The sequence below is a fragment of the Puma concolor genome, chromosome A3 (genome assembly GCF_028749965.1).
Source record: "Puma concolor isolate L17-30 chromosome A3, mPumCon1.1.hap2, whole genome shotgun sequence".
NCBI classification, from domain to species: domain Eukaryota; kingdom Metazoa; phylum Chordata; class Mammalia; order Carnivora; family Felidae; genus Puma; species Puma concolor.
Window position 1 is genome coordinate 563,969 of NC_141669.1, and position 11,633 is coordinate 575,601.

Consider the following 11,633-nt stretch of genomic DNA (forward strand, 5'->3'; position numbering starts at 1 on the left):
CAGAGCATGAACGGGGGAGGGGCAGAGAGAGAGGGAGACACAGAATCGGAAACAGGCTCCAGGCTCTGAGCCATCAGCCCAGAGCCCGACGCGGGGCTCAAACTCACGGACCGCGAGATCGTGACCTGGCTGAAGTCGGACGCTTAACCGACTGCGCCACCCAGGCGCCCCACGGGAGGAGTCTTCTAACACGGCAAGACTCGGCGCAGGTGTCTTTACCCAGAGTCCACTGCTAGACGTGCAAACGATTCTCAAAACCACTTCGTTTTCACGAGCAGTTTTACAGCCACCAGGCGCTCATCCCGCAGCCGAGGCACAGCGACTATTCCGGAATCTCAGCTGTGTGTGCAGGTAACTTGCTGTCAACAGGAAGTCACCTCACCGGTAGGATGGGGCGTGGAGAACCCCCAAGGCCTCTGGAAGGCTCTCCCGGAGGGCGAACGTGAGGGCGCCATGAACATGAAATCCAACCGTATCGGTCTTCTCCACCTCTGTCGTCCTCCGTGTCTCCGTTATTCTGCTCAGTGGACACTCCAGGGAGTAAACATTCCAAGGCTGCTTGTCACAGGCACCCCCACGGCGGGAGGAACACGTGGCCCCTTCCTCACGCCAGAGGTGACCAGCCACAGAAGCAAGTGAAGCAGGGATTCAGGGGGATTCAGGTGAACACTATGCTGGAAAAAAAAAAAAAAAAAGACAAATCCCACAAGCATCCACTAAATATATTTCAAAAACGTACATCTTTATAATTTTATACCCCAAGTATGTTTTCAGGGATTCTTGGCTAAACTTTTACATGTCAAAATATAAATAGTCTGAATTCACTATTTCCTTAATTGCCACTTTTACTATTAAATGCACATAATCTCACAAAACATTGACTTAACATGAATCGGACTGACTACTTTGGTTTAATCCTTCCGACGTGAGTAAGCACTTCCAGACCAGAGCGTCAAGAGTGGAGGGCTGGTCTTCGTGACTTCACGGGTAATACAAGTTTGTGTAAGTAAGTGAAACAAACCCCCAAAACATTTGGCATTAGCCAAAATCTATGCAAAATAAATAAATAAGTAAAACTGAAAGTAACTGCTTTGCACCAACTTCCTTGTTGTTTGTCGTCACGCTCCTTCCAGAATGAGTGGCGGCCTTGTTGGCTTGCAGTGAGGGTGAAGTCCCAGCCCTTCGCAGCTGCACCAGTCAACACAGAAAACACAAGAATTTCTCACAGTTCTAAACTCTTACAACAAAGGCAAAAATCAAACTTCAAACCGGAAAGACATTTTGCCTTACGTGTTATTAATTTTAATAATCAATAATGTTAATTATGTTAAATATGTTAAATGTTTTAATAATGTTAATGTTAATAAATATATGAAATTAGAAACAATTTTTAAGAGGCAATATCGTAGTATGAATAGATTAGTCCGCCAAAGTGCAAAATGTCAATTAGCATTTGCAAAATGTCAGCCTCTCTGGTAACCAAGGAAATGCACATTAGAACAATGAGATAAATTTGTGTTTATTCACCAGAAGAGTATTCTTTTAATGTTGCCAGCTAGAGGAAACAGGGTCAAGGAAACACGTGCAAACGATGCTGGTTTATGCTTCCTGAAGACTGGCTTAGCAATATTTATCAATTGCAATAAAACATTTATATTTTGACCTAATTTCACTTGCAGGCTTTACCCCACATCAATAACTAACATGTAAAAGTACGCCTCGGAAGTCATAGAAACTTGTATTGCTTAAGTTAGGAAAACAATCAGAAAAACTCTGCACCTCCAGTACCAGTAACTGGTTAAGCAGATTGAACTAGTGATTTGGTTACAATGCAGTCATTGAAAATGACATACATATTGAAATGTGATCATGATAAAAGGAATTGAAAAAATACTTCATAAAAAATTGATCTGAAGGAAAACTGTAGGGGCAACGAACTGACATTTGACCATCTCCTTCCGTTCCAAATACACCGGAGGTCATTTAAGAACAGCAAAGCAGACGAGGGCAAGCTGGAGTCCCTGCATGGAAGGTTCAGGAAGAGCGGACTCACGGCGGTGGGCAGGGCTCGGCCCAGGGAGACACGCCCAGGCTCCCCGAGATGGATAAACTCGGCTGGGGACCAGGCCGGACCCGGAGCGCAGGGACCAGCGGTCCCCGTGGGTCCCTGGCAGGAGAGGAGACACACAACACAGGGTGGGCCTGCTGTACGGGCTGCAGGCGGAGGCGGCCGAGTCACTGTCCCTGTCTGGGGACGGCTGTCCCGGGCTCACTGTACAACGCAGGCCCGAATGCCATCCGCGGACCGTTTCTGAACCCGCTCTGGAGGCTGGAAGGAGGCGGTGCGGGGGGCGAGGCTGAGGACATGAAACAAACGTAAGCCGTGACCCCTGCCAACAGGGCACCGACGTAGGCAGTGTCACCAGATGCAGCGGGAGACATCCTCGGCTCCAGGAAGTGAGATGCACAGCACAGAGGACACATGAGGTCAACAAGAGGCGGCGGGGACCCAAGCACCCGAGGCTCGAGGCTCACTGGCCTTCCCGGGGGCACGGCCTGGCGGGGTAGGGTAGGTGGCTTGGTGTCTGTAAGTGTTGGACCCATTTCCACTGATATTCCTTAGTCCGCATCCCTAGTCAATAAGGATTCCAAATTAAAATTTTTAAGTGCTTTGACATTCAAATTTTATTTATTTATTCAGACAGAGCAAGTAGGGGAGGGGCAGAGAGAGAGACAGAGAGAGAGAGAATCCCAAGAAGGCTGCGTAACCTTGAGATCATGACCCGAGCTGAAATCAAGAGTCAGACACTTAACCCACTGAGCCAGCCAGGTGCCCCTAAAAGTTTTTAACTTTAAATTTCTTGTAAAGGGTGAGACTATGTCACCATGTCCTTGCCACTTTGTCACAATAAATAATGCAGGTTTATATGTCACCTTATTTGATATGTGTGTGTCTGTGTCTGTGCTGATTTTCTGACAAAAGTCAATGTCTGGGTACGTGAAGCTCAGGGCCTAGTGAGGGACCATGTGGCCACACCAGCAGAGCCAACCTTCTGAGGGTTCCTGCTTCGTCCACAGAAAAGCCAAAGCAAATGTACAATTTCAGGGGGGAAAAACCATACTATATGTTATTAAATATATAGTCAATCAAGTCAATCATACGATTGGTGTCAACAAAGACACTGAAGGTGTCACAGATTTGGAATACGCAAAATATATTTTTATCATGAATCTCTTTTTCCCCCTCTCCGTCTACAAATATACACGTAAAACGTCTGCTTCACTTAAACAGAGGGGACGATGTCCTCTGGATGGAGCGGGCAGTTTGGCGTGTAGGACCTTCCTTCCCATGACAATGAGAATTAAAACACTTTTTAACAATTGCATTTTAAGGCACAGAATATGAACTTACCAGTTAAAAAAGGTTTGTGTGTGTTTGTGAAAATAAAATATAACCGCCCCCCCCGAAATTACATATGCACACACAAATGTACAAAGACAAGGCCCCGTGTCATGTTTTCACACTGATATACATCATTAAAATCAAATTCAGACCATGTTCACGATACTGCACTATGACATCCAGACGGTCCCACAGCACAGTCCAAATAATTGCAGGGAGTGGAAACGCAGTGCGGCCTCCTTACATCAGTCACGTGAGGCCGGACGTCTGGCTGTGTCCCCTTCCCTCTACGGGCCCGCACAAGCTCAGCCTGCACATCCCTTCTGCCTTGCATGAGCTCACACGGCTACTCCTGGGGACCAGGGCTGGGGCCGGGGCTGTGACGCCTGAGCTGTCCCAGGACCACGACACCACTCAACACCTGATGGGGAGCATCCCACTCACAGGCTGCAAGTGCAATGGACTTGAAATGACGGAACACGGATGCTACTTTGAAACCACTTTTTACGTTCAATACAAAAGAGAACATACCAGGAAGGAACCGGAAAACATGTCATAGTAGAAACTTCACTGGCTCTGTCTAGAAGATCCTATCAACTCCCTTCTAAAACTGTCAGAAATCAGGAAATTGTTTCTCTACCAAGAGTTCACAATTGTCCAGGAAAACGTTCTATATTTCAAGATTTAATTTAAAAATCTATCAAAGTGTGGGGTGCCTGGCTGGCTCAGTCAGTTGAGCATCCGACTTCAGCTCAGGTCATGATCTTACTTAGGTTCATGGGTTCAAGCCCTGCATCCAGCTCTGTGCTGACAGCTCGGAGCCTGGAGCCTGCTTCAGATTCAGTGTCTCTCTCTCTCTCTCTCTCTCTCTCTCTCTGCCCCTCCCCAACTTGTGCTCTGTCTCTCAAAAATAAATAAACGTTAAAAAAATTTTTTAATTAAAATAAAAACTATCAGAGTGTCACCTTTTAAGCTGCTAAATATAAATGTCAGACTTTTTTTTTTTAATTTAAAGAATATGTTTCGTTTAGAGGGAAAAACCTTGTTAAAATTAAGACAACTATTCACAATTTTTTTCATACCCAAATCAAGAGCCAACAGCATTTCCTATACTGGACGCTGCACTTTTAAAAACCTGGATCTCTACTCACCTGTCGCCCTCCAGCTACGGAAGGACCAAGAGGCCTGAGCAACAGTCTGCAAAGGAGATGCTAAGAGGTAATGGTGCACCTGTTCTAACACAAGTGCTAGCACATTCCTGAGCACCCACACTTTTAAAAAGTGAAATTTAGGAAGGACTATAATCTTGTCATCATTGTAAAAACCTATTAGCTGGAACAGCTGAACAGTCACTGAATATTTCTACTTCTAATCCCGCATCCTGAAAACCTTTCCATGGAGCCCTGACTTGAAGGCCTTTGTACCGTTAACTCCTAGAACTCCTGTGAGAACACAAAGCAGCCCCGAACTTCCTCTGCCCCGGGGCCAACTGTGTGCCCTTCACAGAAGCCTCGCCTCCTGGGCCTTGGCTGCCTGCGTTCACAAGCCTGACTCTTTTCAGGACCTTGCTCCCAGGGTCTCACATACAGACTGCTCCAGCCCAGGGCTTCTCAATCCTGGCACTGCTAACGTGCCGGGTCAGATCATCCCTAGCTCGGGACCACCCTGGGCTCCAGCCCTCCAGTGACAACCCAGAATGTCACCAGCTTTGCCACATCCCCTCTGCGGAGAACCAGCTGGGCCGCAGCCCGGGAAGCAGCGCATGCAGGGGGTGATGGTGCCGTTGCACGGACAGCACCGTTTATCATTTGCTTCAAAGTGTGTACGTTGCTTCAATGCTTTACAATGAATACTAATCGTACAGGTGACAACTCGGCGAACTATGCACAGACACTACTGATTTACACACTTTAACAGGAAGACGCCGACATCCTGGGTCGATCCAGGGCTAACCAACACCCAGATGGAACAGGAGACTAGTGTTTATTTTAAAAACCAGTTTTAAAGTGTGTCCTACAACACGGATGTCACGATAAAAGAACCCTCTGCACAAACGTGAGTGGCCGAGTAAGGACGCCTCCGATGCGCACTTTAACCCCTGACACAACAACAGAGGAAAACAACGTCCATAAGAAAACCAACACAACTGTTCCAGTGTTATTCTTCTTTTCTCTTCCTTCCTCTTCTCTTCTCCTGTAACATTTTCAGGTCAGTCATTACATTCAAAGTCTTTCGGACCCACATAATCTAAAAACAATGATTTTGAGACACGTTTAGAATTGGAAAACACACATCCGTCAACAACACTAGAACTCAGAAAGCTGTAACACACATACCACAATGATCATGGCATTGAGCAGCAGCGGTGCTGAAAACACTAGAGAAATGAACATCCCCCGTGAATCGAAATACTGGTATTTTGAAAATGACCTGTTTCAGGAAGAAATTAAAAGTTACTTGGTATAACGGAAAAACGTCCTTAGCGATATTCCCTAACGTAAAGCTCCTGGAGAGCCTCTTACGTCGACTAAGGCTCCACCGCCTGCCCCACAACCGAACCCACCCTCAGCCCTTCCCAGCTCACTCCTACTGGGCCCCATCAGGGAACGTGCAGCGGGCCTGCGGCGAAGAAGGCAGGAGCCCCGGGGCCTGGGGAAGAGGGCAGTGGGGGCAACAGCAATCAACCCTCGGATTTGCCGGGCAAAGTAAACGCTTGTGCGCTCTGGTTAACGGCGAGTTTGACGTCACCTGGGACGTGCTGTGCCTTCCGTGGGCCAGAAGGCGTCACGGGCTGCACACGCTCCAGAGCTACTCTGAGACGGTGCCAGCCGGCTCTCTGCTCGAACTCTCACCAGCAGGCTGAGTCCCTCAAGCTGCCCCTAGGCAGAGGCTGGTTGTATCCTGGGGCTCGTCTGCGGCCACCAGTGACATGCAGGACGACCGTTTATAAAGCACCTAACAACCCGTTAGCTCAGTGAGTCACGGAGGAGCCGGCCAGCAGCCCTGGCGTCACAGCTGAGAACAGGGGAGGCAGAGCTTAGAGCTTACACTATAGGGGAGACGGTTCAGATAAGATGACACTCAAAACGCACTCGTGTGACTGATGTTCCGGAGAAAAATGAAGCCAAGGAGCATGGAGTTGCACGTGGGCTGCAGGAAGGCTCCCAACACTCCAGCAGGGACCCGGGGGAGCCACCAGGGCCCAGCCGTGGCCAGCCCGTGGCCGTGGCTGCCGTGGCTGTGCCGAGGCCTAGGTCGAGGAGGGGCTGGTGCCTGGGGAAGCAGGCCACCGCTCGGGAGGCATGGGGGCGGGCACCGAAGGGGAGGGACAGAGCCGCGCTCGTGCTTTGTTTCCAAGGTCAAGGACCTCGGAAGGAATCTGCGTGGCGAGTGAGGTCTCTGGCCAAAGTCACCGGGAGGAGAAGCGCCAGTACAGAGTGGAGCACCGTGCCTGGGGTCAGCTCTGGATGGGGGCCGAGTGTGAAGCGCTGCTCTCCTGATGGTCATCAGACCTCCGGCGGCTGGGGCGGCTGCCCTCGCACAGGAGGAAGGCAGAGAGCGGAAGGAGGGACGTCCTGAGAGAGGAGACTGGCAGCCTGGTGTCCTGGAAACCCGCCAGCAGGTGGTTCAGGGGGAGGGAGGCTGAGGTCAAGTAACCCGCGGACTGGCGGTGGGCCAGGCCCCACGCGCCCCACCCTGTCATGAACAACAGCGTTTCCGCTACAAGGTGGGGAGCGGGCCCAAGGGGACAGTGACCACCTTCCAAGTCTCATCGTGAAGGGTCCAGACGGGGGAGGCCCAAGGGGCCGTTTTACATTGAAAAGTGGGGATTTTCTCAGTACGTCTGGCTGAGGAGATGGGTTCAGAGGGCAGCCAGGAGCAGGTGCTGGGGCCACAGCCATTCCCTGAAGGCACAGGCTTCTTCGAGGTCCTCAGGACCCGACGAGCAAGGACGTGTGGGGGCTGGAGAGACAGCAGGTGTAACGCAGGTGGGATGGAACGTGCATGGTCACCTAGGGTGGCTTTCCACAACCTCCTGGAGAGCGCCAAATGGCACACATTCATGCTTCCCGGGCCAAGAGGCAAGGTCTTCAACCCCTTTTTGCTGAGAGTCTAGTAGTTTTTCTTTTTTTTCTTTCACATTGAAGAAATGTAAATGTTTTAGCACTTAGAAATATCAAGACCATTTTTAGCTCACAGGCCACGTAAAACCAGTGGGCCAGATAGGGCCTGTGGACCGTTGTTTGAAAGCCACATCTAGACACACGTGTGAGGGTCCCAGATGAAGCCCCTCGGTTTGCACAGCTGTGTCTCGCTCACACGTGTGGGTGCCGGTGCTGAGCTGCACCCAGACACAGGGCCTGACACTCAGGCAGGATGTGAGAGCTGGAAACGGGGGCAGAGGACAAGCAGAGGGCAGTGACGGCTGGTGATGCCCCACGGGTCTCCACACCCCGGGGAACAGAGGCTGGCAGGAGCCATGGTGGAGAGGGAGGAGGTGGGGCTCCAGGGAGGCCACAGGCAAGAGGCTGGAGCTGCGATCACTGGAGGGCGGCCGGGGGTTTATGCCAGGAGGACATCCAAGGCCTCGAGAGGACACGGCAGGTCCAGGGAGGGCAGAGAGGTCTCAGAGCACATCACCCACCGCCCTGACCAGGCATGGACCAAATTCTCTCTAAAATGCCACTTTCTCTACTCTGCAAACAGAGCTACCTCAAACAGCCCCTTGAACTGTCGCCCGCTGTCATGAACCGTATCAACCAATCTTCAAATCCTAAACTGTCTGATAAGCCGTTCCTCTGACCTAAACCTGTCGGAGCAGAAGCACTTGGGCCCCCGGGGCCTTCAGCGACTTGTTTTCTCTTGCGGCTCCCGGAGTCTTGTGGTCGGCGTGCAATGCTCCCACTGCACAGACCACTCTAGAGTGCCACTCCCCAGTACGGTCAACATGCACAGGGCGTCGGCCTACCTCCAGTTCATTGCCGCTACTTCGTTGATGTACTCGGCACAATAAACTAGAATCACTGGAAGAGAGAGAAACCACGTGTCAGGATCCGGATGGCGATTGATCACCAATCTTTACAGAATTAAACATGCTGTTTACGATGGTATATTTAACATAAATGTAAGAGAATAGCAAGAATTTGATGAGAAGTGGACTTCCTATTTTAGAGACAGTGTGAGGTAAGACCGCAACACTTGCACACTACAGGCAGGACACCTTCCCTTGACGGAAACACGGGAAGGTCTCAGTGCAGAGACCGGAAGCAGGTCTGCCCCTGCAAACCACAGGCGCACACGTGTGCCTGCGCCCGCGCTCCGACATGACCCGGTCACAGTGACCCAGTCACAGAACGCCCAGAGCTGCGAGACCAGGTGCCTTCCACCGTCACACTGCCATCCCGCGGGGACACACGGGACAGCCGGCTAGAGACAGACCCAGAGGTTCTGGCGGCCGCAGCAGGAATCCCGATGCCCCCCCCACCGCGAGCCTACCTGAGTAGAGACGGCGACCCTCCCGGAGCCCGGGACGCAGAAGCACGCGGCTATTCAACCCCGGACCCGGAGCTCGCTCAGCACCGCGTGCTGCCACCGTTCCTGCGTGAAAACTACACGGCGGGACGCGGCAAACCGCAAAGTCTGATGCTTTCAGTTCTCAGGTAAATTAAAACGGGAAAAACCTTCCCGTCCTTGACCCAAGTCACAAAACGGAAGACACCACGGCTTTAGAACCTCTGGACTCCTCCCTCCGGATTGGACCCAACGAGGCACATCAAGAAAGCCAAGGGAAAAGGAGAAAAGGGGGGGAAAGGCTGAGACACGGAAGGCGGCGGAATGACGCCATCTCTGCCAGCTGACCAGGTAATGAATCTCGGCGGTGCCACCCAGGGGCTGAGTGACCTGGGGGGGCAGGGAGCCCCTCCGCGTCTCACTTGTAAAAATGCGGCAAATAACACCGCCCTGAATAAAATCAATCTGTGCGGGTCTGAGAGTCCAAGGAATCACAGAAGATGTACACACACGTAGAACACTGTCTGTCTGTTGCCCCCACGTGTGCAAAGTCCTCCCCTCTTCACCCTCAAACATAAGAAACCCAACACGGTTCTTGAGTTGCCAAGTTTTCCTCACACGTCCGCTCCCGTGATCAGGCCGGCGTCTTTCTCCGAGGGACCTGCCCCGGGGCCCGTGCACAAGCTGTCCTCGCGGCAGGGAGTTCACTGGGGCCCTCACGCCGCACCCCTGCTGCGTCGCTCCCTCCTGCAGGCCCTGCACACCCCGGTCTACGCGCTGCCCCCGCACCTCGCACGAGGCCCCGTCCCGGAGCTCCGCTGGTTTGCTGCCTCGTCCGGATCACGGGCGGTAGCAACGCACCTCCGCCCGAAACTGCGTCGCGGGGCCGGTGCTGCCCACCACCTCGTGCGGGCCCAGAGGCGCACGCGCCCGTGACAGCACGTGGCGGCAGGAAGCAGGGCCTCCGCTCATCCCTTGCGCTGCAGGACGACTTCTGCGACGCCAACGCACCGCTTCCCTCTCTCCCGAGGACGCTCTCTTACGGACACGTCCCACCCTGCACCTGGTCACGTCACACGGCAATCTGGGTCACAGAATTCGTGCATTCTACTCACCTAAGCACAGGAAATGCCCGACCTGTAGTTTATACCTCTGGGCTGAGAGACACGTGAGCAGCAGACACAGCACGTGGAAGACGGCCAGCCCCAGGAGCCACGGCTCCGCCCAGTCCGTCTGCTGCAAGACACATCGCTAGAAACTCATCACCGACAACTCACGTGGGGGCCAGGCGTCGCGTCTCCTGCGTCAGGGAGGCCAGCGGTCCCTCACTGCCAGCACCCCTGGGCCCCCACTGCCGTCCCTCACTCCCAGCGCTCCTGGGGCTGCGGGGCGGGGCGTCCAGGGCCCTTGCCCCACAGGCCTCCCAGAAGCAGGTGTTGGGGAAGGAAGAGGAGGAGGAAGACGGGAACCGACTGCACCGCAGCCACCCGCAGACATTAAAGAGAAATGTCACTGCTTTAATGTCTGAGCACGCAGAACTGGGGCACCACGGATTTCCCCTTCTGTGGCCTGAATAAAATCATGTTTTAAGGCTTCTAAGGATCATCGTCCCAGGACAAGCAGGAACAGAGTTCCTGAGACTAGCACTCAAGGCCTTGGGAAATCTGAGCCATCCCAATTTGCTAGATTTCCTCCGACCTTTCTGTCAGGCCGCCAAATAGCACTGACATGTCGGGTCTCCTCAACCGGAGGGTGGGCATGTCCGCACCCCCAGATGCTCGTATCCCCCCCCCCAACCATGCTCGGATTTACCCTTCGTCTAGATCTCCCCTGCAAGCTCACCCCCAAGCCCTGCCCTTAGCCCCGCCCCCAGCAAACCAGGCCGGGAACTGCATCAGGACACTGCAGAGCCCTCAGGACTAAGTGTCCCCTGCCGCTTCTGCACGCCCCGGAGGGTAAACTGCCCACAAGCTACCCGTCCCCATCAATGTGCGGAGGGGGCAAAGGGAAGGGAGCGAGGGGGGGGGGCGTCCAGAACAGCGCAAGAGCAGCACCTGGAGCTCCCACTGCGCTGGGGGTGCGGTCCCCCCACCACCTCTACCCGCGGTGCGTCCACACCTAGAGCCCAGGGCCGCCCAAGAGTCTCCGCCAGGCCCCGCCCCGAAACGTCCCGCCCACCACCAGGCCCCGCCCAGGATCGGTCCTCCCACCACCAGGCCCCGCCCCCACCCCATCCGGTGTCGTCGGCGTCCGTGGCGGATGCGAACTAACCCGGACTACCCCACCCCCCACCCACCAACCATCACCCAAGCTGGCGACCAAAAAGGCAGCGAGTTACCGTGATCACGGCGGGAATGCTGACGGGGAAAGAGCTGACCGAGAAAGCGGACGGCATCGTCCCCGGAAAGGCCCACCCTCGCCACCACCGTCTCCTGTCCCGACCCCAGTCGGTTACCACAGGGAACGCCTCCGGCGTCCCCTCTCGCGGGATTTCTACTTGTCGCGAAATCTGCTCGGACCCAGCTATCTCGCGATATCTCCCGTGCCCGGTGCCAGGTCCACATCTCGCGGTTTTCTATGGCTTTAAATCTAATGTTGAAATTGTAACTACGCTCCCAGAGTGTTTTCCCAAGCGGGCCGAGAGGCGAGAGGGGACGAGAGCGTCTTTAGTTCTCAGACCTTCAACCCAGTGGCGCTCTCGAGAACCCGGGGGCGAGTG

The 11,633-nt window shown here is 53.5% G+C and overlaps 1 protein-coding gene across 2 annotated transcripts; it reads right to left on the reverse strand.

Moving 5' to 3' along the window:
* Positions 1 to 5,367: 5,367 nt before the first annotated feature.
* TMEM18 (transmembrane protein 18) lies at positions 5,368 to 11,405 on the reverse strand. 2 transcript variants are annotated; one of them, XM_025927342.2, is made up of 5 exons: positions 11,253 to 11,405; positions 10,030 to 10,150; positions 8,373 to 8,427; positions 5,740 to 5,833; positions 5,368 to 5,650 (listed from the first exon to the last, which is right to left on the reverse strand). In XM_025927342.2, exons 1-5 carry the CDS (start codon positions 11,307 to 11,309, stop codon positions 5,561 to 5,563), a joined length of 417 nt encoding a protein of 138 aa, XP_025783127.1. In that variant the 5' UTR covers positions 11,310 to 11,405; the 3' UTR covers positions 5,368 to 5,560. The 2 variants fall into 2 exon arrangements, with proteins under 2 accessions (XP_025783127.1, XP_086556027.1); XM_086699901.1 differs by having other exon boundaries at positions 10,030 to 10,147; positions 11,253 to 11,399.
* Positions 11,406 to 11,633: the final 228 nt, after the last annotated feature.